General features: G+C 35.8%; 1 protein-coding gene across 1 annotated transcript in view; it reads right to left on the bottom strand.

The window, feature by feature from the left end:
• The window catches only part of LOC108542214 (vacuolar protein sorting-associated protein 13B-like), a 441,791-nt gene that overhangs the window by 333,435 nt on the left and 85,037 nt on the right, over nt 1-23,319 (bottom strand). The window contains exons 5-8 of the mRNA XM_017892173.1: nt 19,768-19,935; nt 11,338-11,519; nt 6,761-6,935; nt 1,231-1,499 (exon numbers count right to left, since the gene is read on the bottom strand). Coding sequence (XP_017747662.1) covers nt 1,231-1,499; nt 6,761-6,935; nt 11,338-11,519; nt 19,768-19,935 — 794 coding nt within the window. The remainder of the gene's footprint in view (nt 1-1,230; nt 1,500-6,760; nt 6,936-11,337; nt 11,520-19,767; nt 19,936-23,319) is intronic.

Raw genomic sequence — 23,319 nt, 5'->3', positions numbered from 1 at the left:
CTGAAAATATTTGTTGAATGAATTAAGATATTATTCGGGAATATTACAGGCATGGTAGTAGTATTATAAAAGTCCAGGAAACAAATAACTCAAAAATTAAGTTTGGGTTATATGTGAGAGGAACAGAAGGTAAAATAAGATCAAAGAAGAATACATGGGGGATCAAAGCTACTAGCAATTTTATATTTCTTTTGGCTGAGGTGCAGGGGTACTCGGATTACAGGTGTGAGCCACCGTGCCTGGCATAATTTTGTATTTCTTCAAGTAGAAGGGTATTTACTTTATTATTCTTTAACCTGGACATACACATATTTGTATATATTATATATATTTTTGTATAGATGAGAATAGATATTTTACATGCATTATTTTAATGGAGGAAGTCGTCAAATTATGTTAAATACTGCTGGAAAAATAGCTAGAAGAGGACCTAGTTAACAAATTTGTCCTGAAAAGCGAAAGAGATGAGGAAAGAGATAATTAAATATAAATAATCCTTTAAAAACAAAAATTTGTTATGAGGCTGGGCGTGGGCTAACACCTATAATCCTAGCACATTGGGAGGCCAAAGGGGGAAAAACGCTTGAGCCTAGGAGTGAGACTAGCCTGGGCAACATGGCAAAACTCCATCTCTACAAAATATTTTTAAAAAGAAAAAAAAAATTAGCTGGGCACAGTGGCACATGCCTGTAGTGTCCCAGCTGCTCGGGAGGCTAAGGTGAGAGAATGTCTTGAGCCCGAGAGGCAGAGGTTGCAATGAGCTGTGATTGCACCACTGCACTCCAGCCTAGGCCAGACCCTGTCTCAAAAAAAAAAAAAAAAAAAAAATAGAGAGAGAGAGATTGTTATATTGTTACGAAGGCAAGCACAGAAATGAAACCGTACCTGATGGGTAAAAGAATTCAAGGGAAAATTTTTGCTGTTCCTTTCTTTTTTAATGACAATATTAAGGCATGTGTGTACACCAAGTGAATGATTCAATAGGGCGAAAAACTATCTATGAAGCTAATAGAAAAGAAATGTGGAGAAGGCCCTAAGAAGACAGGAAGGGATCAAAATTCAAAGATTTCAAGTGGAGGAGCCATGTAATTTTATGAAGTAAGAACTGTTAGACTCTATCTCACATCTATTGAATGCAAAACAAACTTGAATGAAGCTAGAATTGTACTAACAATCCAAATTTAAGTATTAAAGTTGCTACAGATATAAACAGCAAGAGAAAAGACCTACTTTGAAAGTCACCGTTGCCTTTGTGCAATAAAATCCTATAGAAACAATAGGATCCTTCAAAGCCTGTGCCTTTTGCTGATGCGTGGTTGATGCAGGATCATTCCCAACAAAGTCTTCCTCACCACCGTCATAACTCACAATTGCAGGCACAAACGACCAGGCCCATGATACCCATCCCTGTGGCTGCTCCTCATCTTGCTGTGAATGTAACTCTTGACCTTTATACTGAGTAGGATATTGCATATCTATTCTTGTTTCATCTTCAGAACCTATCAATTAAAATTAAGTCACTTTAAATAAGTCAAAAGGATTTAACTAAGAAAATAGAAATACACATCCTTTACAATTTTTCCTCCCATATCCTTCTATTATAAGATATAAACAAATGATACATTGATTATTATTATTTGAAACCAATAATTTAGCATTATGACTCTCAAGTTTCTGTATGTTGTACTGTATCAATCTCCTTTAGTAGGTTATGGTTAATGTGATGTGCAAAGTAGCTTATCAACTGCACATAACTTTTAACTGTATTTGATAAAGACAAAGAATAAATTAATTATTTAACATCACTCATGAATGTTTTAAACCAACAACAAAAAACCTACCTCTCAAAAACAAGGCTGATATATTGAAAAACTGACTTTTCTCAGAAACATAATACCACAAAGATCCAAGAAATATTCTTCATTTCCTGATGCACCCATGGAGGAAAAAAAAAATGGAAAGTGCTTCTAGGCAAAATGCACCCCTGCCCAAACAAGAATTATCCCAAAGATGAAAGCAAACATTACAATAAAATGACTTTTATATGTAGCTAAGAAAAATAACAATGTTGGGGCCTCTTTCTTACTAGCAAGTAAGATATTATATACCTTTCCTGTTGTACAGATGAAAAAATTATAGCAAAGAAATTTTATTTGGTTACAAATTGGCAGACCAAAGATTTAGATTCCAACCACTCTTTATGCCACCTTTGTAAAGACAAACTCCATCAAAGTCCCTTAATATTATTCTAGCTATATAAACAAAAGAAGCATCATGAAATTTAGAAAAAAAAATTCATTTTTAAAAATTTCATAGGGGCCAGGAGCAGTGACTAGCACCTGTAATCCCAGCACTTTGGGAGGCCAAGATGGGCAGATCACCTGAGCTCAGGAGTTCAAGAACAGCCTCAGCAACATGATGAAATCCTGTCCCTACTAAAAATACAAAAAACTGTACGGGTGTAAAATTCATAGGGGCCAGGATCAGTGACATACACCTGTAATCCCAGCACTTTGGGAGGCCAAAGTGGGCAGATCACCTGAGCTCAGGAGTTCGAGACCAGCCTGGGCAACACGGTGAAACCCTGTCCCTACTAAAAAAACAAAAAAAAAATTGTCTGGGTGTGGTGGTGTGCACCCATTATGGTCACAGCAACTTGGGAGGCTGAGGTGGGAGAATCACTTGAAGCCAGGAGGCAAGCGTTGCAGTGAGCCATGATCATACCACTGCACTGCAGCCTGGGTGACAGAGCAAGACCCTAGACCCTGCCTAAAAAAAAAAAAAACACACCATAGGAAAAGTAGTCTCCAGCAGATTCACTCATATCTACACTCCATTGATAAATCTATAAATACACATACTCTTTTAAATCTTTAAATAACATCCTTACAGGTTTTCTTATTGAAAAGCTTTATAACTTTTAAACTCTTATGACAGGAGACTCTTGGAACATTCTACATTTATAGGTTATGAATGTTTGCCTTCTTTCACCTGAGAAGGAAAAGGCTTAATAAGAATTAACTAGAGTGACTAAAATAATAGTACCAATACACTTTAGCCATTGTAGTTCAGAATAAGTTTTATATAAGTTGCAAACCCTGTTGGGCCCACTGGCTCATTCCTATAATCCCAGCACTTTGGGAGCCCGAGATGGTAGAATCACATGAAGCCAGGAGTTCAAGAACAGCCTACTACAACAAAGTGAGACCCCACCTCGACAAAATTTAAAAAAAAAAAAATTTATCAGCCACACTCAATGTTGTGCACCTGTAGTCCCAGCCACTCAGGAGGCTGAGGCTGGAGGATTGCTTGAGGCCAGTTCAAGGCTGCAGTGAGCTATGATCATGCCATCATACTCCAGCCTGGGCAACAGAGTGAGACTATGTAAATAAATAAATAATAAATACATAAAGTAAAATAAAATTTTAAAAAGACACAAAAAAGTTTTAAATGGACAAGTATTTAACACATACTTCACAAAGGTAGATAAAGGCCTATAATCACATTAAAAATTCAAAATAATTAGCCATCAAAAAATGCAAATTAAAAAACCATAAGATACCACAACACACTCATCCCAACGGCAAAAAAGTGAAAAAATACACCATTGAATGTTAGCAAGGATGTAGGCCAACTGTAACTCTCACACATTGTTGATAGGAATATAAAATGGTACAACCACACTGGAAAAAGTTATGGAAGTTTCTTTGAAAAATAAACATATAATTCCACTCTTAAGTATTTACCCAAAAGAAAGAATAGCACATGTCTACGTGAAATTTGTACAAAAATACCTATGAAAGTTTTATTTATAATAGCCAAAAATGAAAAACAGCCCAAGTGTCCATCAACAACTGAATGGTAAAATAAACTATAGTATATTCACATGATACATTCATACAATGTATCTAGCAATGAAAAGGAAAGAATGACTGCTATATGCAACAACACAGATAAATACCAAACACACTATGCTTAATGAAAGAAACCTTTATACATATTGTTTCCATTTATATGAAATTCTAGAATCAGCAAAACTAAATCTATAGTTTTAAGGAACTTCAGAATAGTGTTTTCTCGAGAGGAGGCAGGCAGGTGAAAGGGGGATGACTAGAAAGGGGCATAAGAAACTATCTCAGCTGTTAATGACCTATATCTTGATGAGTGTTTTGCATCACACAGGTGTATGTATTTCTCAAACTCACTGAATTTTACTTTGGAGAGTTAACTTCCAAAAAAAAATAAAAACACCCACTTAGTAGAAACTCTATATATCAACAGGCAGCTGAGGGTTAGGGGTGAAGTGTACCAACGTTTGTAACTTAACTTGAAAGGCATCAAAAACAATCACTGTATTGATAAATAGAGAAAGGGATGTTAGATGAACCGATATGTGATGAAGCAAATGTAACAGAATATCAATAGCAGACTCTAGATGATACGTACGTGAGTGTTCACCTTATAAGAACTCTTACAGCTTTTCCATATATTTGAAATTTGTCATGTTGGAAAAAAATAAAACAAGTATCCTCTATGTGCTATGTTTGCTCCAGGTATAAGACACTGTTTCTGTCTCAGAAGTGCATTGTCTAACAAAAATTTACCCTCTAGTGTGAAATAAAGGTACGTTTTATATCTACATACTCTGATTCATGTTGTTCTCTATGCTTTATTTTAAGGTAGTAAGATTTTTTAATGAGATAAAGTTTAAATAGCATAAAATTCAACATTTAAAGGTGTACAATTCAGTGGGATTTTTTTTAATAGTCACAAGCTCTGCTCCCATCACCACTGTCTAATTTTTAAACATTTTCATCATTCCAAAAAGAAGCCTACTTATTTGCAGTCATTCTCTCCTCCCCTCAATTTCTGGTTACTAATCTACTTCCTGCCTCTACAGAACTGCCTATTCTGAACATTTCTTATGGAATCATAGCATATGTGTTATCTTTTGACCAGCTGCTTTCACTTAAGATAATGCTTTCAAGGTTCATCCATGCTGAAGCCTGTATCAGTATTTCATTTTTTTGTATAGCTAAATAATACTCCAATGTATGAATATACCATAATTTGATAATCCATTCATCAGTTGATAGACATTTCAACTGTGTCCAGTTTTTGGCTACTATGAATATGTTACCATGAACATTTCATATATAAGTTTTTACATGGACATATGTTATCAATTATCTTGGTATATATGTAGGAATGGATGCTAGGTCAATATGGTAACTCTATATTTAACGTTTTGAAGAACTGCCATATTGTTTTCCAAAGCCACTATATACCATTTTACACTCCCAACAACTTATATGAGTTCCAATTTCTCCACATCCTCACCAATACCTGTTATTTTGTATTTTTTTTCTTATAGTCATCTAGTACCTGTGAAGTGGTATGTCATTGAGGTTTTGATTTGCTTGTTTGCTATTTGTTTATCTTCTTTGGAGAAATGTCTCTTTGCCCATTTTTAATTGGTTTATTTGCCCCTAAGTTTTAAATGCCCTTCTCTTAGGGCTTTATCTATGGAAATTAATCATCTTAAAACTTTCTGAGTCTCAGGCCCAATACCAAGTTGAAATCAGTCATTCCTTTCACCTTTCTACATCAGATCATTCACAATATTTATCAAACTTTCTGCCATTCTACCATACATCATACTTAACTAACTACTGACACATCTATCTGTCCCATTTTATCTTAAAATTCTAAGGGAAAGAAATACATCAAAATGATCCCTGTATTTTCCCACATTACATATCCTTCAATGAAGTTTACATTTCATTAATTAACAGCACTAAAATAACTCAATTTTACTTAAGTGAAGTTTTGCAGAAAAATTACCAATACTATCATGTACTAGGAAATTTTGAGGTTATACTACTTCAACTTTTATCAAATGTATATCCTGAGTCAAGCATGGTGGCTCATGCCTGTAATCCCAGCACTTTGTGATGCTGAGGCGGGCAGATGGCTTACGCCTAGGAGTTTGAGACCACCCTGGGCAACAGAGCAAAACCTGTCTCTACAAAAAATGCAAAAATTAGCCAGGCATGGTGGCGCGTGCCTGTAGCCCTAACTACTAGGAAGGCTGGGGTAGAAGGATCACCTGAGCCTGGGAGGTCGAGGTTGCAGTGACCCATGATCGTGCCACTGCACTCCAGCCTGGGTGCCAGAGCAAAACCCTGTCTCATTCATAAATAAGTAAGTAGTACATTCTGAACACTTATATCTATTAGAAATATATGTATATGTTATTTTTAGCATATAGGAAAAAATCAGAATGTTATCCAGCATGTAGATAAAATTAAAGTAGTGTAGGCCGGGTGCTGTGGCTCGTATCCAGCACTTCAGGAGGCCAAGGCGGGCAGATCACAAGGTCAGGAGTTTGAGACCAGCCTGGCCAACATGGTGAAACCCCATCTCTACTAAAAAAATACAAAAATGAGGCAGGCGTGGTGGTGCATGTCTGTAATCCCAGCTACTTGGGAGGCTGAGGCAAGAGAATTGCCTGAACCTGAAAGGCAGAGGTTGCAGTGAGCCATGATTGCACCACAGCACTGCAGCCCAGGCAACAGAACTAGTCTCCGTCTCAAAACAAAACAAAAAAATTAAAACAGTGTAAAACAACCAAAAAACAATCAGCCCATCTCATTAGAATACGGTAAAACTCAATCTAATACATTTTTTAAAGTTTCCCAATGGTAAAGTGTAAGAATAGTCTTAAAGTTTTTGTTTAATAAAGTTTTACATTAGTTACCTGTAATGTTTCCTAGCATATCTTTATTATGACAAGTAGGGTCCTCTATATCGCCTTCTTTGAAACTGCCTATTTCTCCGTAGTAAAGAGCAATTCCAAGTTGCATTATACGAATAAACATAGGCAGCTGTTGATCTGTGATAGAAAGTTTCAAACTTTCTACTAAAGTATGAATCTGCATTTTGAAAAAGACAAAACACCAACAAACGCATGTTTAAAAAGAGTACCTTTTACGTAAAGAAATGTTTTAAAGTCTTCAAATGGCATAACATAAAAGAAATGCTCCAAACATTTTAATACTTAAATCAAAACGATACTCTAAGATCTTAGGAATTAAGTAGATTTTGCTATGATGATCAATACACGTTAGCTAGAAACTATATTAAACCAAATGATGTACATACAAATAGAATTAATAGTGAGCAGGTATAATCCCATTAGATTTCCAGATTACTGTTTCAGAAACAAAGTTAGTTATGTAACCAAACAGCTACTCTCTAACATTAAGAGAATAACAGTACTACTCCCAAAAAACGGAACAATCTGTCAAAACCAAGAATAATAAAAATTTTATGTCATTTTAGTGAAACTCTAATCATTCTTTCCAGGTTTATTAACCATAAATAATACATACATATCCTAAAACCATGTGTTAACTGGGGAAAAGACTAGTATTACAACTATGAAAGTATGTAAATAATAAAAATTTTTGTCAAATATGGAAAACAAGTGAAATGTATGTTGAAAACATTTTCAAATTTTAAATAAGATTTAAATAACAAAAGTTTTCAAATTGTAATGATTTAAATGACATAAAATTTATTCAACTGATAAAATGAAACAATTATAACAAAGAAATAAAATTAACTACTAGCAAATAGAATATACAGCAATCAAAGTTCTCCTTAAAGAAAGAGTCACCAATGGAATATAAACACAGCTTCGGTGTAATGGTTTCCTGCTGTTATCGAAACATGGAGTAAAACCAATTAAGCCATAAAGTCAAGTCTCTTAGAAGGTTTATTTTGACTAATGTATTTGAGTGTCTATGAAAGATGAAGTAGTAGTAATGGCAATCATCGTATTTTTAGGGCTTAAAGCACATAAAAGATTTATGTTAAGGGGAGAAAACTGTATGGGGGGGTGTGAAATACCATATTTCGAATATAAGCACAAGTTTTTAAAAACTGACCTAATAATCATATACTGAATAAACAATGAAGAGGTAAGAAAATAGGCAATGAGTGTGGGAGGTGAGCAGGAAAGGAGTATGCACATCTGCTAAAGTTTCCTTAATTTGAAATTTCTCTGCCACATTCTTTTAAATCTTGTATTGCACCAATAGCTCTGGAGATAAGCAGTCAGCAAAACCAATAACAAAGAATCTGTCTTAAGTATCTTTTTAAAAACTCCTTAAAATGAGTAAGATTAATACTCAGTAGAAAAATGGATAAAGAACCTGAACTGATAATACAAAGAACAAATGACCAGTGAATGTGTTTTCAAAAATCTAACTTCAGTAATAAACAGCAATTAAATTACATATCATTTGTTGTTCAACAAGTTGGCAATTTTTAAAATATGATCATATTTAAGGATAACAAGAGTATGATGTAGGCACTCCCCCTAATGTTCATGGGAGTATAACCTGGCTAAATCTTTCTGGAAACAATTTGGCAATACAGATCACAAGACTTAAAAAAAAGATATTTGCAATTATACAAATCTTTCCTAAGGAATTACTCAGGAAATGTGGTCAAAGATCTATGCACAGAATTTCACTGCTCTGAGAAACTGCAAAGTAAATTTCTAAAAACAGGAGAAATGTTAAATAAATTACGTACTCATAGGATCTGTATCTCATAAACGTCATAATCACCAGAACATATTTATTTCACATAAAAAATGGAAAATTATAAAAAGCCAACCCAAAATATAAATGCATTCAAAATAAACATACATGAAAGATTTGAAAAGAAACAGAGGGGCCAGGCACGGTGATTCATGCCTGTAATCCCAGCACTTTGGGAGGCCAAGCCAGGGGGATCACGCATGAGGTCAGGAGCTCGAGACCAGCCTGATCAACAGGGCAAAACCTCGTCTCTACTAAAAATACAAAAATTAGCCAGGCCTGCTGGACGGCACCTGTAATCTCAGTTACTCGGGAGACTGAGGCAGGAGAATTGCTTGAACCCAGGAGGCAGAGGTTGCAGTGAGCTGAGATCATGCCATTGCACTCCAGCCTGGGCGACAAGAATAAGATTCTGTCTCAAAAAAAAAAAAAAAAAAAAAGAGGAAGAAAAGAAATAGAGTATCTGGAACATTTTGAGAAACCTCTGTTTGTGAGGTAATTAATGAGGTCGACCATATCTATTTAATACATATTCCCTAAGATTAGGAGTTGGAAGGATGATGGGTCTAACCCAAAATGGCAAATCTCAACATTACAATAGTATTAACAAAAAACTCAGGCAGGCATGGTGGTTCATGCCAGGAATCTCAGCACTTTGGGAGGTGTAGACAGGAGAATTACTTGAAGCTAGGAGGTTCAAGACCAGCCTGAGCTGCAGAGTAAGACTCCGCCTCTACAAAAAACAATTTAAAATGAGCCAGGGATGGAGACATGCGCCTGTAGTTCTAGCTACTTGAAAGCCTGAGGCAGAAGGATCGCTTGAGCCCAGGAGTTCAAGGTTACAGTGAAGTATGATTGTGCCACTGCACTCCAGCCTGGGTGACAGGGAGCCTCGAAGGTAAAGAAAAAAGGAAAGAGGAAAAAGGAGAGAGAGCAGAGGGGAGGGGAGAGAAAGGGAGGAGAAGGGAAGGAGAGAGGAGGGAATTAAAAAGAGAGAGAGAAAAGAAAAGAAGAAATAAAACCTCAAAAATTGATTTCAGTTGAGTATAAAACATTGATATCACATATTTGGCAACTATTATACACGTTTATTTATGTTAAGGGACTTTTTCAGTGAAATGTCATGGCTAATCAGTTGTGAGAACACAAACTTACTTATATGCCAACACTAAGTTTTCCTCGTCTATTTTATCTTCCTCTAATATAACCACATCCCAGAACAGACCATTACATTTGCACTAATGATCAAAAACAGTATTTTATATAGTAAACTTGCATATATCCATTACTTGCTTTCAATGTATCTTGAATTTACCTTCACATTCCCCAACTTTACTAGAAAACCCAAGGCTAAAGAAAGTAAGCCCATTTCCCTGAGACAGAGCCATCAATATTACTGAGTTAATTCTTTTCCTTGTTTATCTTTGCCAAAGAAGCTAACTCAAATGTAGAAGGAAAAAGCAACAGAATATAAACAAACCAATATGCATTATACACTGTGTGGAAAAAAGTAAAACACAGGCAACTGAGCACTACCAAGAAAAAAACATGTAGATTTTACATATTAAGTACAGTAAGGCTACACAAAATAGAAAAAATTATATTTTAATAAAATATAATGTAACAAAACAAACCTAGTTTTTATACAGCCATACCCAAACAGAAACAGTAGTCAATACCAGTGTTCAGACACCTAAGTCCAGCCCTTCCATCACAGAACTTTGACAGTCAGAGGCAAGTAATTCAACAATAAACATTTATTCCACATTAAAACCTAGTTAACAGGATCAGAAGTCACCAAATTCTTTTTCCAAGATACAGTGATAGGCAGACAAACAATATTCAGAAAACTGTTAAATAAGACAACAATATTTATGCTTAGATACTAACCACATACATTGAAAACATACACTACATTGGAGAGAAAATTTTCACATGTATCAAAAGACATGTCCTGTTCTCACTTAGAAGTGGAAGCTAAATCTTCGGTATACATGGACATAAAGATGGGAACAACAGACAGTGTGGACTCTAAAGGGAAGGAAGGAAGGAGAGAGAACAAGCGCTGAAAAACTTCCTTTTGGGTACTATGTTCACTATCTGGGTGATGGTATCAATGGGAGCCCAAACCTAAGTATCATACAATATTATACCCTTATAACAAATCCCTTAATCTTAAATAAAAATGGAAATTAAAAAAAAGACATGTCCTGAATAACTCCCTAAGATTTTAATTACATTTTAAAAATCATAAATCAAAAGCTAAAACTTCTTGAACCAATAAACTAAAATATTAGGTTAGTATATCAAGCTTTACAAAGTCACCTAGTAAAGAGAAGTATAGATAGCAGATCATGCTGAACAGATTATAAGAACTGAAATACAGAATACTGATATGTAGTCCATTGTGGGTATAAATATACCCTTTAATAGTATTTCCTCTATCTACTTGAAGAGAGAAACACTAATAAACAGCTGGACAAACTAAAAAAATAAAATTACAGTTATAGAGAAAAGTTGTCTCTAAACTCTACTAGAATATATCATACAGAAATGTATAAATACAACATAAAAATCATAAACAGAAATAAACTTTTTATAACAACAAATGGCATACATATTTATAAGGTTAATTTCCTCATTTGTTAATAATGATTAGCATCCGCAAGAGTCAATAAACAAAATAAAGACATGCAACTTAACTACAAAAAAAAGAGATACCTACTTTAATAACAGATGGCATCTTGGAATTTAGGTTATCATATGTAAAATGAAGACGAGTTCTGAAGGAACATTTGTACAATAAAGGATCCTGGTAAAATTCTATTTTACCACTGGCATTCCGTTTATCAAGACAAACTGTACAGTCAGAAAAATTGATAACCTTTCTCAGCACCAAATCAGTTGCTAAAAAGGAAAGAAAACATTTTAAGTAAAAGGAAAATGAGCAAGGGAAAGGCAACCATTATTTATTAGTATAAATAGTAATAAAACTAATAACAGAAAATAAGATTAATGGAGTGTTTAATACATAATGCCAGACCATATGCAATGAACTTTTCATTTTATTATACAATTTAAATCTTCCAACAACTTTATGAAATAGGCACAATTCTCCCCATTTTATATATAAAGAATCAGAGACCTAATTAGCTTACCCCCCATCTGCATGGCACATTAACTACAAATATTTTTTTAATTATGAAAAATTTCACTACAGTTTTCTTACACAATGAGATAATAAAATTCTTAAGAATCCATACTAAAGATAATTTTTTGAAGAAGTCATTCACTTAACATTCATTTTATATTAAAAAACTCACTGCTACTTTAAACTTGCACTATCCAATATGGTAGCCACCAGCCATATGTGGCTATTTAAAATTAAAATTATATAAAAATAAAAATTCAGGTCCTTGGTTGCACTAGCTATATTTCAAGTGCTCAACAGCTACATGTGGCTAGTGGCTACCATATTGGAGAGAGAAGATAAAAAACACTTGTATTATGACAGAAAGGTCTAGTGGAAAATACCACATTAATAAAGAAATCACCAATCAGTCTAGAGTATATTTTCAAAAGAATAAAAATAAAACAGTTGATGGTAAAGTATAAAAGTATGAAATGAAGCCTTTAGCAAATCGATAATTTATTTCTTAACTGATAAGCAATTCCTAGGTAAATATCAGGCCCAAATCTACTTGCCCAGTGATTTTAAGTTAGCCATGGGAATTTAAAAAACAATAAAATGTGTTTTAGTTCGGGTTATAACACTATTTCTGAGTATATCCTGGCAACTTCTAATTAATTCAACATTTTATTTTTTAAGTTTTTAAAAAGTAGAAATTAAAGAAGATGTGTCTAAATAGTATTATTTGGAGATAATTTCAAAGTTGTCTGTTACTTGAAAAAAATATATGACTACCATATTTCAAATGTACATATTACATGAATAATGATTTAGTTACTAATATTATATATGTACACAAATTAAGAAATTACAATAGTAGGACTAGAAATGAGAAAAAAAAAACATAAGATATCCTGTAGGTATTTCCTTCCCTCTCTTTATGATAACAATTATCACTTTCTGAGTATTTGCTATTACTCAGATACTACACGAAGTCTTTTACATCTCTTATCTGACAATATTTATACGGTCCTGTTAAAAAATGTGAAAACTGAGGCACAGTGGTAATAGTTTGTCTACTGTTATACAGTTTATAAAGATTAGAGCTGTAATTCAAACTCTGGCAACTGTACTGCAGAGTTCATGTTCTCATCTACTGTGCTATAAGAACATAAGCTATTCAGTCCAGGCATGGTGGTTCACGCCTATAATCCCAGCACTTTGGGAAGTGGAGGCAGATTGCTTGAGGCCAGGAGTTCAAAACCAGCCTGGGCAAAGTGGTGAAACCCCATCTCTACTACAAATACAACAATTAGCTGGGTGTGGTGGCAAATGCAGAAAATCACAGCTACTCAGGAGACTGAGGCACAAGAATCGCTTGAACCCAGGGGGTAGAGCTTGCAGTGAGCCAAGATCATGCCACTGCACTCCAGCCTGGACAACAGAGTAAGACTCTCTCTTAAAAAAAAAAAGTTAAGTATTCATATTTCAAGGATACCCCAGACAATTATTATTCAGTGAAAAAAGGAAATTACTGTTTTAAAAATGTTTTTTCTTAAACATGAAATGTAACAGCAACTATATTTCAAAACTTACAAAATGAATTATAGTTGCTGGTACTTACTTTAAAATATGCTACAATTTAATCAGTAAAATATTATTCATCACTGAAATTAGGGCTCTTCAACTATATATGCCAATATATAGAAATATTAAAAGCATAGTATTGATTGAAAACAGCAAACCTAAAATACAACATATAAGAATACTATTTTTAAAACAAGGGTAGGAAACTTATTCAAAGAAATAGAGAAAACTTCCCAAACCTGGAGAAAGCAATCAAAGAAAAGCCTTTGGATTCACTGTCATATTCTACCAAACATTTAAAGAACTCATACCAATATTCACAAAGTATTCCAAAAAATTGAAGTGGAAGAAATTCTTCCAAAATAATTTCCATACTATCCAAAGCAATCTACAAAATCAATGCAATCCCTATCAAAATACCAATGACATTTCACAGACATAAGAAAAAACAATCCTAAAATGTGTATGGAACCACAAAGACCCTAAATACTCAAAGCAACCCCAAGCAAAAAGAACACAGCTGAAGGCATCATACTCCCTGACTTTAAAATTTACTAAAAGCAATAACAACCAAAACAGCATGGTACTGGCACAAAAAAAGACACATAGCCCAATGGAATAAAATTAAAAAACCCAGAAATAAATCCAAGCATTTACAGCCAACTGATTTTCTACATAGGGGTCAAGAAAATACACTGAGGAAAAGAACAGTCTCTTCAAAAAATGGTGCTCGGAAAACTGGATATCTATATGCAGAACAAACCTAGACCCTTATCTCTCACTACAAAAATCAACTCGAGATAGATAAAAGACTTAAATGTAAGACCTGACATTGGTCTAGGCAAAGAATTTATGACTAAGACCTCAAAAGCATAGGCAACATCCTTTTGAATATACGTTTTTTCTACCATAAAGACACACGCATGTGTACGTTCATTGCAGCACTATACACAATAGCAAAGACATGGAATCAACCTAGATGCCCAACAGTGGACTAAAGAAAATATGAGACATATACACCATGGAATACTACATAGACATAAAAAAGGATGAAATCATGTCCTTTGCAGCAATATGGATAGAGCTGGAGGGCATTATCCTAAGCAAATTAATGCAGGAACAGAAAACCAAACATCACATGTTCTCAATTATAAGTGGGAGCTAAGCACTGAGTATACATGGACACAAAGAAGGGAACAATAAATACCAAGGCCTACTCGAGGGTGGAGGGTCGGAGGAAGGTAAGAATCAAAAGATTAACCATTAGGTACTATGCTCATTACTTGAACGACAAAATAATCTGTATATCGAATGCACGCAACACGCAATTTACCCAAGTAACAGACCTGCACATGTACCCCCTGAACCTAAAATACAACTTGGAAAGGAAAAAAAAGAAATATTAATTATCACATATAGTATGGATGGTAATAAATTGATTTAACCATTTCAGAGAACAATTCAGCAATATAAAACATAACTGAATGTTTACATACTCAGTTATTCTTTTCCTGATCATAATTTACAGAACTCAAACACGTAACGAGGAAACATAGAAAAGGATGTACATTCCAGCATTATGGGCAATGTCAGTATTTTAGAACAACTTGAATGTCAACCATATGGGAGATGATAGGATTCTGCCTCTAATAGTAGAAAAGATTAGATATTCTGAAGACCTTTATACTGAAATAAAAGTCTTGGAAATTATTAAAAAATACGTAAGGGGAAGGAATGAGTTAAAGGAGAAAGAATAGATAGATGGCCCAACTATTTTATTTTTTAATCCATTATGGCAAGTAATTAGTGTAATCTGATTTGGTGTCAATTGAACATCTTATGTTTATTGGTCTTTGGGGTATACTCTTTTTTACATATTTGTTCAAGTCTCCTGTCCATTTTTCTATTGAGCTACTTTTTTCTTATAGATTTATAAAAGTTATATATTGTGGATATAAGTATGTTGCAAACTGTAAGTATCAAGAATATACACTTCCATCTGTGGCTTGTCTTTTTACCCTCATAAAGACATTACAATTCTTATTTTAATTGCAATATTTTAATACAGCCTCATACATTACTTGTTGGTGTAAAAAATGGCATTACTATTATGAAAAAACTATTTGTCAGTTATCTCTAAAGCTTAACATAGGCCTACACTATGACCCAGTAATTTCACTCCTAGGCATATACCCAACAGAAATATATGTATATGTCCACCAAAGGACATGTATGAAAATGTTCGTTATAGCATTATTCATTACAGCCAAAACTGGACATAATTAAATCTATATCAATAGTACACTGAGCAAAAAAATGTTTTATTCACAACATGGACCAGACCTGCAAACTCGCCATCCCCCATACATCAGGAAAGACCAGTGCAGGCAGAATCCCAACCCTTCTTCACCTGATTGTGCAGGGAGAAGAAACAGATATATACACACACAAATGAACTATTGTTACAAAAACCTGAATAAATTTCACTTACATAATATTGAGCAAAATAATGTAGGCCCAAAAATACATATGGTTTCATTCAAACAAAAATTTAAAGAGTCAAAACCCTACTATGGTGTCAGATGTCAGGAAAATGGTTGCTTTGGGGAAAGAAGGGTCAGTATTAAGTGAGTATATGCACAACAAGCACTTCTGGGTACCGATATTGTTCAATTTCTTGAGCTTGGTAGTGGTTACATGAGTATGTTCATTTTATGGTATGTCATTTTGTTATGTGGGTTCTTTGTTTGTTTTTGAGTTTGTTTGTTTGTTTGTTTGAGATGGAGTCTTGCTCTATCGCCAAGGCTAGAATGCAGTGGCACAATCTCGGCTCACCCAGCCTCCACTTCCCAGGTTCAAGTGATTCTCCTGCCTCAGCCTCCCAAGTAGCTAGGATTACAGGCACCTGCCACCATGCCCAGCTAAATTTTTTTGTATTTTTAGTAGAGATGGTGTTTCACCATGCTGGCCAGGCGGGTCTCAAACTCCTGACCTCAGGTGATGCGCCTGCCTCAGCCTACCAAAATGCTGGGATTACAGGCGTAAGCCACCACACCCGGCCAGCTATGTGTTTTTGCTTAATGCTCTTTCTTTTTTGTATGTTATGCTTCAATTTTAAAAAATTATTTAAAAAAAAGAACTGAATAAAAGGGAAAATAATAGTTTCTTCCTCAGAGAGTTAAAGGGTTAAACAAGATAATTAATATAAAATATATAACACTAGCCCTGGTACTAAATAAACAGAAGATATATTTTCACTGTCTTTATCACCACCATCATCATGAGCTTTCATATGGTATCATATTTGCTTCTGAAGATACATTGGCAAGTTAGAAGCAGTCATTTTATAAATGACTCACCCAAGTTTGCACTATCAATGAATAGTGGAGAGAAGATTCCAACTAAGATCTCTTCCAGCTCCTGATCCAGAATTCTAATTCATGATAAATAATTTCCCAAAATAAAATTGGCATTGCTTCTATATTAAAAACTGTATTTCTGGCTGGGTATGGTGGCTTACCCCTGTAATCCCAGCATTCTGGGAGGCCGAGGCAGGCAGATCACTTGAGGTCAGGAATTAAAGAACAGACTGGCCAACATGGTGAAACCCCATCTCTACTAAAAATATAAAAATTAGCCAGGCATGCTGGCAGACGCCTAGAGTCCCAGCTACTTGGGATGTTGAGGCAGGAGAATCGCTTGAACCCGGGAGGCAGAAGTTGCAGTGAGCCAAGATTGCGTCACTGCACCCCAGCCTGGGTGACAGAGCAAGACTCTGTGTCAAAAAAGTTAATTAATTAAAATAAAATTTCTTCACCAAAAATGTCAACTCACTAATTCAATCCTACATTGTCCAGTTCTATTTTTCTATTTTCCATAGCTGCTTCTTCCAGTGTTTTAATCAAATATTTCTTTCCACAGAAGATGCAAAGGGGTGTATTAACAATACATAAGAAATGATGTTTGGGCCTTACCTACACTCTTATTTATGTCATAACAAAGTTGTAACATCAGGACTCTCCTTTTGTTACATATGAAGATTAAAGTTTAAAAAACACATAATAATAAAACTATATTCCAGTTCTGCTGCTTCCTAGTTGTATGCCTTAATCAGGCAAATTAAACACTCTTGAGACTCAATTTCACTTTGCTTTAACCCTTTAACTGGGATTTATGATTAATAAATGAATATATGACTAAATATCAAAAGAGATAAAAGAGGCTTCAGGACAACCAAGAAATTCCAGGCCTGGCATGGTGGCTCACACCTGTAATCCCAACACTTTGGGAGGCCAAGGCGGGTAGATCACTTGAGTCTAGGAGTTTGAGACCAGCCTGGGCAACAGGGCAAAACCCCATCTCTACAAAAAATGCAAAATTAGCCAGGCATGGTGGTGCACGCCTGTGGTCCCAGCTACTTGCGAAGCTGAGATGGAAGGATTACCTGAGCCCAGGAAGTCCAGGCTGCAGTAAGCCAAGATAGCACCACTGCACTCCACCCTGGGCAACAGAATGAGACCCTTTCTCAAAGAGGAAAGGGGAAGAGGGAAGGGGCAGGGGAGAAGCGAGGAGAGGGAAGGGAGGATGNACTAAATATCAAAAAGAGATAAAAAGAGGCTTCAGGACAACCAAGAAATTCCAGGCCTGGCATGGTGGCTCACACCTGTAATCCCAACACTTTGGGAGGCCAAGGCGGGTAGATCACTTGAGTCTAGGAGTTTGAGACCAGCCTGGGCAACAGGGCAAAACCCCATCTCTACAAAAAATGCAAAAATTAGCCAGGCATGGTGGTGCACGCCTGTGGTCCCAGCTACTTGCGAAGCTGAGATGGAAGGATTACCTGAGCCCAGGAAGTCCAGGCTGCAGTAAGCCAAGATAGCACCACTGCACTCCACCCTGGGCAACAGAATGAGACCCTTTCTCAAAGAGGAAAGGGGAAGAGGGAAGGGGGCAGGGGAGAAGCGAGGAGAGGGAAGGGAGGATGAAAGGGGGAGGGGAGGGGGGATGGTGGGGGCGAGAGGAGGAAAAGAAGAAAGAAATTCCAAATGTGCTTTGGAATACACAAGCCTAAAACATAAATCAACCAGATATATTACCTTGCCTTCACCAAGCTTTGTAAATGCAACATGATGCCTTTCACCTTTCAAAAACATAAACAATTCAAACTAAATATCATTTAACTTTTATTGCTACAACCCATGGCACTATAAAATATAGTCATGAACTGCATAACAATACCTAAGTCAACAACAGACCATATATCTATGACGGTTGTCCCATAAGATTATAATACTATATTTTTACTATACCTTTTCTGTTTTTAGATTCACAAATACCACTGTATTACAACTACCTGCAGTACTCAGCACAATAACATGCTGTACAGGTTTGCAGCCTAGGAGCAATAATAGCCTATACCATACACCTGAGGTGTGTACTGGCTATACTATCTAGGTTTGTGTAAGTATACTCTATGATATTTGCATAACAACAAAATCATCTAAGATGCATTTATCAGAATATGTCCTTGTTGTTAAGCAATGCATGATTGTATTATACACCACATTTGAAACAAGCATGTGGCAGGTAAGAATGAAAATTAAAAGTATTAAAAAACAAGTATAGGCCATGCATGGTGGCTCATAACTGTAATCTCAGCACTTTGGGGGGCAAGGCAGGCAAATCGCTAGAGCTCAGGAATTTAAGACCAACCTGGGCAACGTGGCAAAACCTTGTCACTACAAAAAAAACACAAAAATTTGGCCAGGCGAGGTGGCTCACACCTGTAATCCCAGCACTTCGGAAGGCCGAGGCGGGCAGATCACAAGGTCAAAAGATAGAGACCATCCTGGCTAACACCGTGAGACCCCGTCTCTACTAAAAATACAAAAAATTAGTCAGGCATGGTAGTGGGCACCTGTAGTCCCAGCTACTCGGGAGGCTGAGGCAGAAGAATTATATGAACCCAGGAGGTGGAACTTGGCAGTGAGCCGAGATCGCACCACTGCACTCCAGCCTGTGTGACAGAGCAAGACTTTGTCTCAAAAAAAAAAAAAAAAAAATAGCCAGGCATGGCAGCATGTGCCTGTAGTCCCAGCTACTCAAGAGACTGAGGTGAGAGGATTGCTTGAGCCTGGGAGGCAGAGGTTGCAGTGAGTTGAGATCACACCACTGCACTCCAGCCTGGGCAAGAGCCAGACCCTGTCTCAAAAATAAACAAACAAAAAAAACCACAAGTATAGATTTCTGAATTTGGAGTGTCTCCTAACCTCCTGTAATCATATGCAACATTTTGTATATGTGCATTCTTTTTCCACACTGGAGGCATGAAGATTTGATAACATTTACCAGCAAGTCAGTTGGCCCAAAGAAAGGTTAAGAGTTAAAGCAACTGTTTCAATTATGGAAAAATATACAGTATTCTTGATATTTACTCACCAGAAATATCCATGAATGCACGATCCCATAATTCACCTACTGTATAACATTCTGCAGAAGTGATGTTGACTGAAAGAACGATATCGTCTTCAACATATTTTAATATGAGATTATTTATCAAAATGTTTACATTATTTACAACTCGTCTAATCAGACTCTGCACATAACCTATAAAATAGAAAAAAGATTTTAATTAGCCACAAATCTCTCAGTAAATAATTATTTCTTAAAATGTTATTGAACTTAATGTATGAGAAAGGTAGGTATTATTTAGCACATTTCCCAAAGAGAAACTAAAGTTCAGATAGGTTAAAAGGCTTGCCAAAGTGACACAGTTAGTAAGTAGCAGATCCAGCCCAACAAATGTCATTATCAAGAAGTTCTATAGTGAAGTATTCACATACTAAGAGAAACCACAAAGACCATATATATTTTTGATAACATAATACTAGATCCCATACAATGATTATCCTATACTTCAAGTACTTTGATTTTTGCTTATTGTATTATGTAAATACTTTCCAAAATGAAACAATGTTACTAAATGCTGATTATACAGTATATTAAAAGATGGGCTTCTTTAAGCTTAAGCTTCTTTTTAAACCAGCTACCATCAACTCTTCCTAGTTTAGCCATAAAAATATTTAAAAGTTATGCCTGGGATAGAGGAAACAGGACCATCATAATGAATTCAACTCTATTCACTTACTAATATTTAATGTTAAAATAGAGTAGAAGGGAAAATATGAACGAAGAAAATGTAGACAGGAAGAGTTAAAGAAATATTTTTTAAATACTACCATGAAGAAGACAGAAAAATGAAAAAACAAAAGTATGGAAGGAAGGAGAATGTATAAAAGTAGAATAAGAACACAGGGAAATAAGAAAAAGAAACAGAAATACTAGTTAACTCAAAACACTAAAAGTAATTAATGAACATTCTATTTCTTCATGGCTTGCTTAGAATCTCCAAATTTTTTCTTTTAATTTCATGCTACTGTGGAATACTTCATAATCTCACTTACGTTTCTCACTTAAGTGTGTACATGGATACATTATTCAGTAATTTAGTTAAAATATAAATAACACTTTATAAAAGCATTTTAAAAGCCAGGAGAAAAAAAATTAATCTTTTCCACTGTAAAAGCTAACTAAAAGGTAATACATTTCCACTATTAAAGGAAACTACTTAAAAGGTAATTAAAATTTTAGCTATTTCATGAAATAACCATATGGTTGTATTCTTTAACCCAGAATTTTACTGGACAAAACAGAATCAACTTCTGTCAGCAACTGACATTGTTAACACCTACACTAAAGCCTGCTGGGAGAAAGCTTATTTAAATCTATTCAACCATAACATGTTTGCAAAACCCAACTCCTTCATTCATTCCCAATGATGCAAATAGGAGAGAAATGTAATACAACTTAGATTCCAGGTTTTCTCCTATATAGAAACTATTAGCAGGTTTTACAGTGCCAATTATCACATGCTATAAAATTAACATTCAAAATATTAATAGATTTAAAGTAACAATTACTATTTCATGAGTAGATGCTAAAATAATGCTTAACAAATGTGACTTCCAAAAGAAATTTTAAGTATCAACATTTTAACCTTAGAATGTACATAACCCCATATTATTACTACTCAATGCAGATTTTTAAAAATAAAAATAGGGCCGGGAGCGGTGGCTCACGCCTGTAATCTCAGCACTTTGGGAGGCCGAGGCGGGCGGATCACGCGGTCAAAAGATGGAGACCATCCTGGCTAACATGGTGAAATCCCATCTCTACTGAAAATACAAAAAAATTAGCCAGGTGTGGTGGCGGGCGCCTGTAGTCCCAGCTACTCAGGAGGCTGAGGCAGGAGGATGGCATGAACCCAGGAGGCGGAGCCTGCAGTGAGTCGAGATCGCGCCGCTGCACTCCAGCCTGGGCGACAGAGCAAGGCTCCGTCTCAAAAATAAATAAAATAAAATAAAATAAATACATTTCCAAGAAGTCAAGTAAGCATGACTAATATTGGTTTCTCTATTTCTCAAAAACCTGTCATGAATAGGGAACTGTTTGTTTTGTTTTGTTTTGTTTTGTTTTTTTGAGACAGAGTCTCTCTCTATTGCCCAGGCTGGAGTGCAAATGCACAATCTCGGCTCACGGCAACCTCCGCCTCCCGGGTTCAAGTGATTCTCCTTCCTCAGTCTCCTGAATAGCTAGGATTACAGGCACGTGCCACCACGTCAGGCTAATTTTTGTATTTTTTTAGTAGAGATGGGGTTTCACCATATTGGCCAGGCTGGTCTCCAACTCCTGACCTCGTGATCCGCCCACCTTAGCCTCCCAAAGTACTGGGATTCAGGCATAAGCCACCATGCCCGGCCAATAGAGTACTCTTAAAAACCACATAAGCGTTCATGAGTTTTTATTATCTTTAAAACAGTATCAAAAATAGCACAGAAATATAATGCAAAGTAATAGAAACATAAAATATGTATTTTAACTGATAGAACACTACTGATGGATTGTTCATCTTTTTAAAAATATTTTCTGGCTGGGCATGGTGGCTCACACCTATAATCCCAGCGCTTTGGGAGGCTGAAGCAGGCAGATCGTTTGAGCTCAGGGGTTCAAGACCAGCCTGGGCAACATGGTAAAAACCCGTCTCTACAAAACTACAAAAATTAACTGGGTGTGGTGGCATGTGCCTTAGTCCCAGTTACTCGGGAGGCTAAGGCAGCAGAATCGCTTGAGCACCAGAGGCGGAGGTTTTGGTGTGCCAAAGTTGCACTATCACACTCCAGCCTGGGTGACAGGAGTGAAACCCTGTCTCAAAATAATATATATTTTTTTCTTTCCATTTTGTATTATAAAACTGACATACAAATTGAGACGAATAAGCCAATTCACCAAAGTAAAAGAAACAAATATCAAAACAACTACTTCTGTAGAAGACTATTTCTATTTCCTTATTAAAAATGCAATGTCAAAATAAGTAACAGAAACTTATCAGTGGAATAAATGACACACTGTCTCTATAATCCCTCAAAGTAACTTGCTTCTACGCAAGCTACAAGAGAGTGTCAAGCAGATCTAATAGCTCTCATCACTCCATACTTAGAGACTCCCTGGAACTATATTTGTTCAAATAACATAATAATCATCCAGGTCTACTCCACAAGCATCTGAAAATGGAAAGTCACACTAAGGATGAGAACCTACAAGATGTAATATTAGATGGCTCTAAAACAGCCTGCTACTTATCAACGTTTCTCCAGAAATTCTTATTATCTACCTCTCCCCATACCTCATATAACCCCTTCTTCCAAACATACATCTATGTCCACAGGACCAGTTGAAAACACTAAATTTTCACTAACTTTGCTCGTGTTCTTCCTCCTTTTTAGAATACTTTTTGTCCATTCACACTTCTTGTTCAGGTGCAGTATAATTTTCCTCTGCCTTATATTGTCTTCTCCAATGTCCTCCATCCTATACCTCAACATTAAAGAGAAATGCCTCTATGACTTTTCTTGGGCTTATGCTACTATTAGT

This window comes from Rhinopithecus bieti, unplaced genomic scaffold (assembly GCF_001698545.2).
Source record: "Rhinopithecus bieti isolate Rb0 unplaced genomic scaffold, ASM169854v2 scaffold_73, whole genome shotgun sequence".
NCBI lineage: Eukaryota > Metazoa > Chordata > Mammalia > Primates > Cercopithecidae > Rhinopithecus > Rhinopithecus bieti.
The sequence above is the reverse complement of the archived record's forward strand: the minus strand, read 5'-3'. Positions and strand labels throughout refer to the sequence as shown.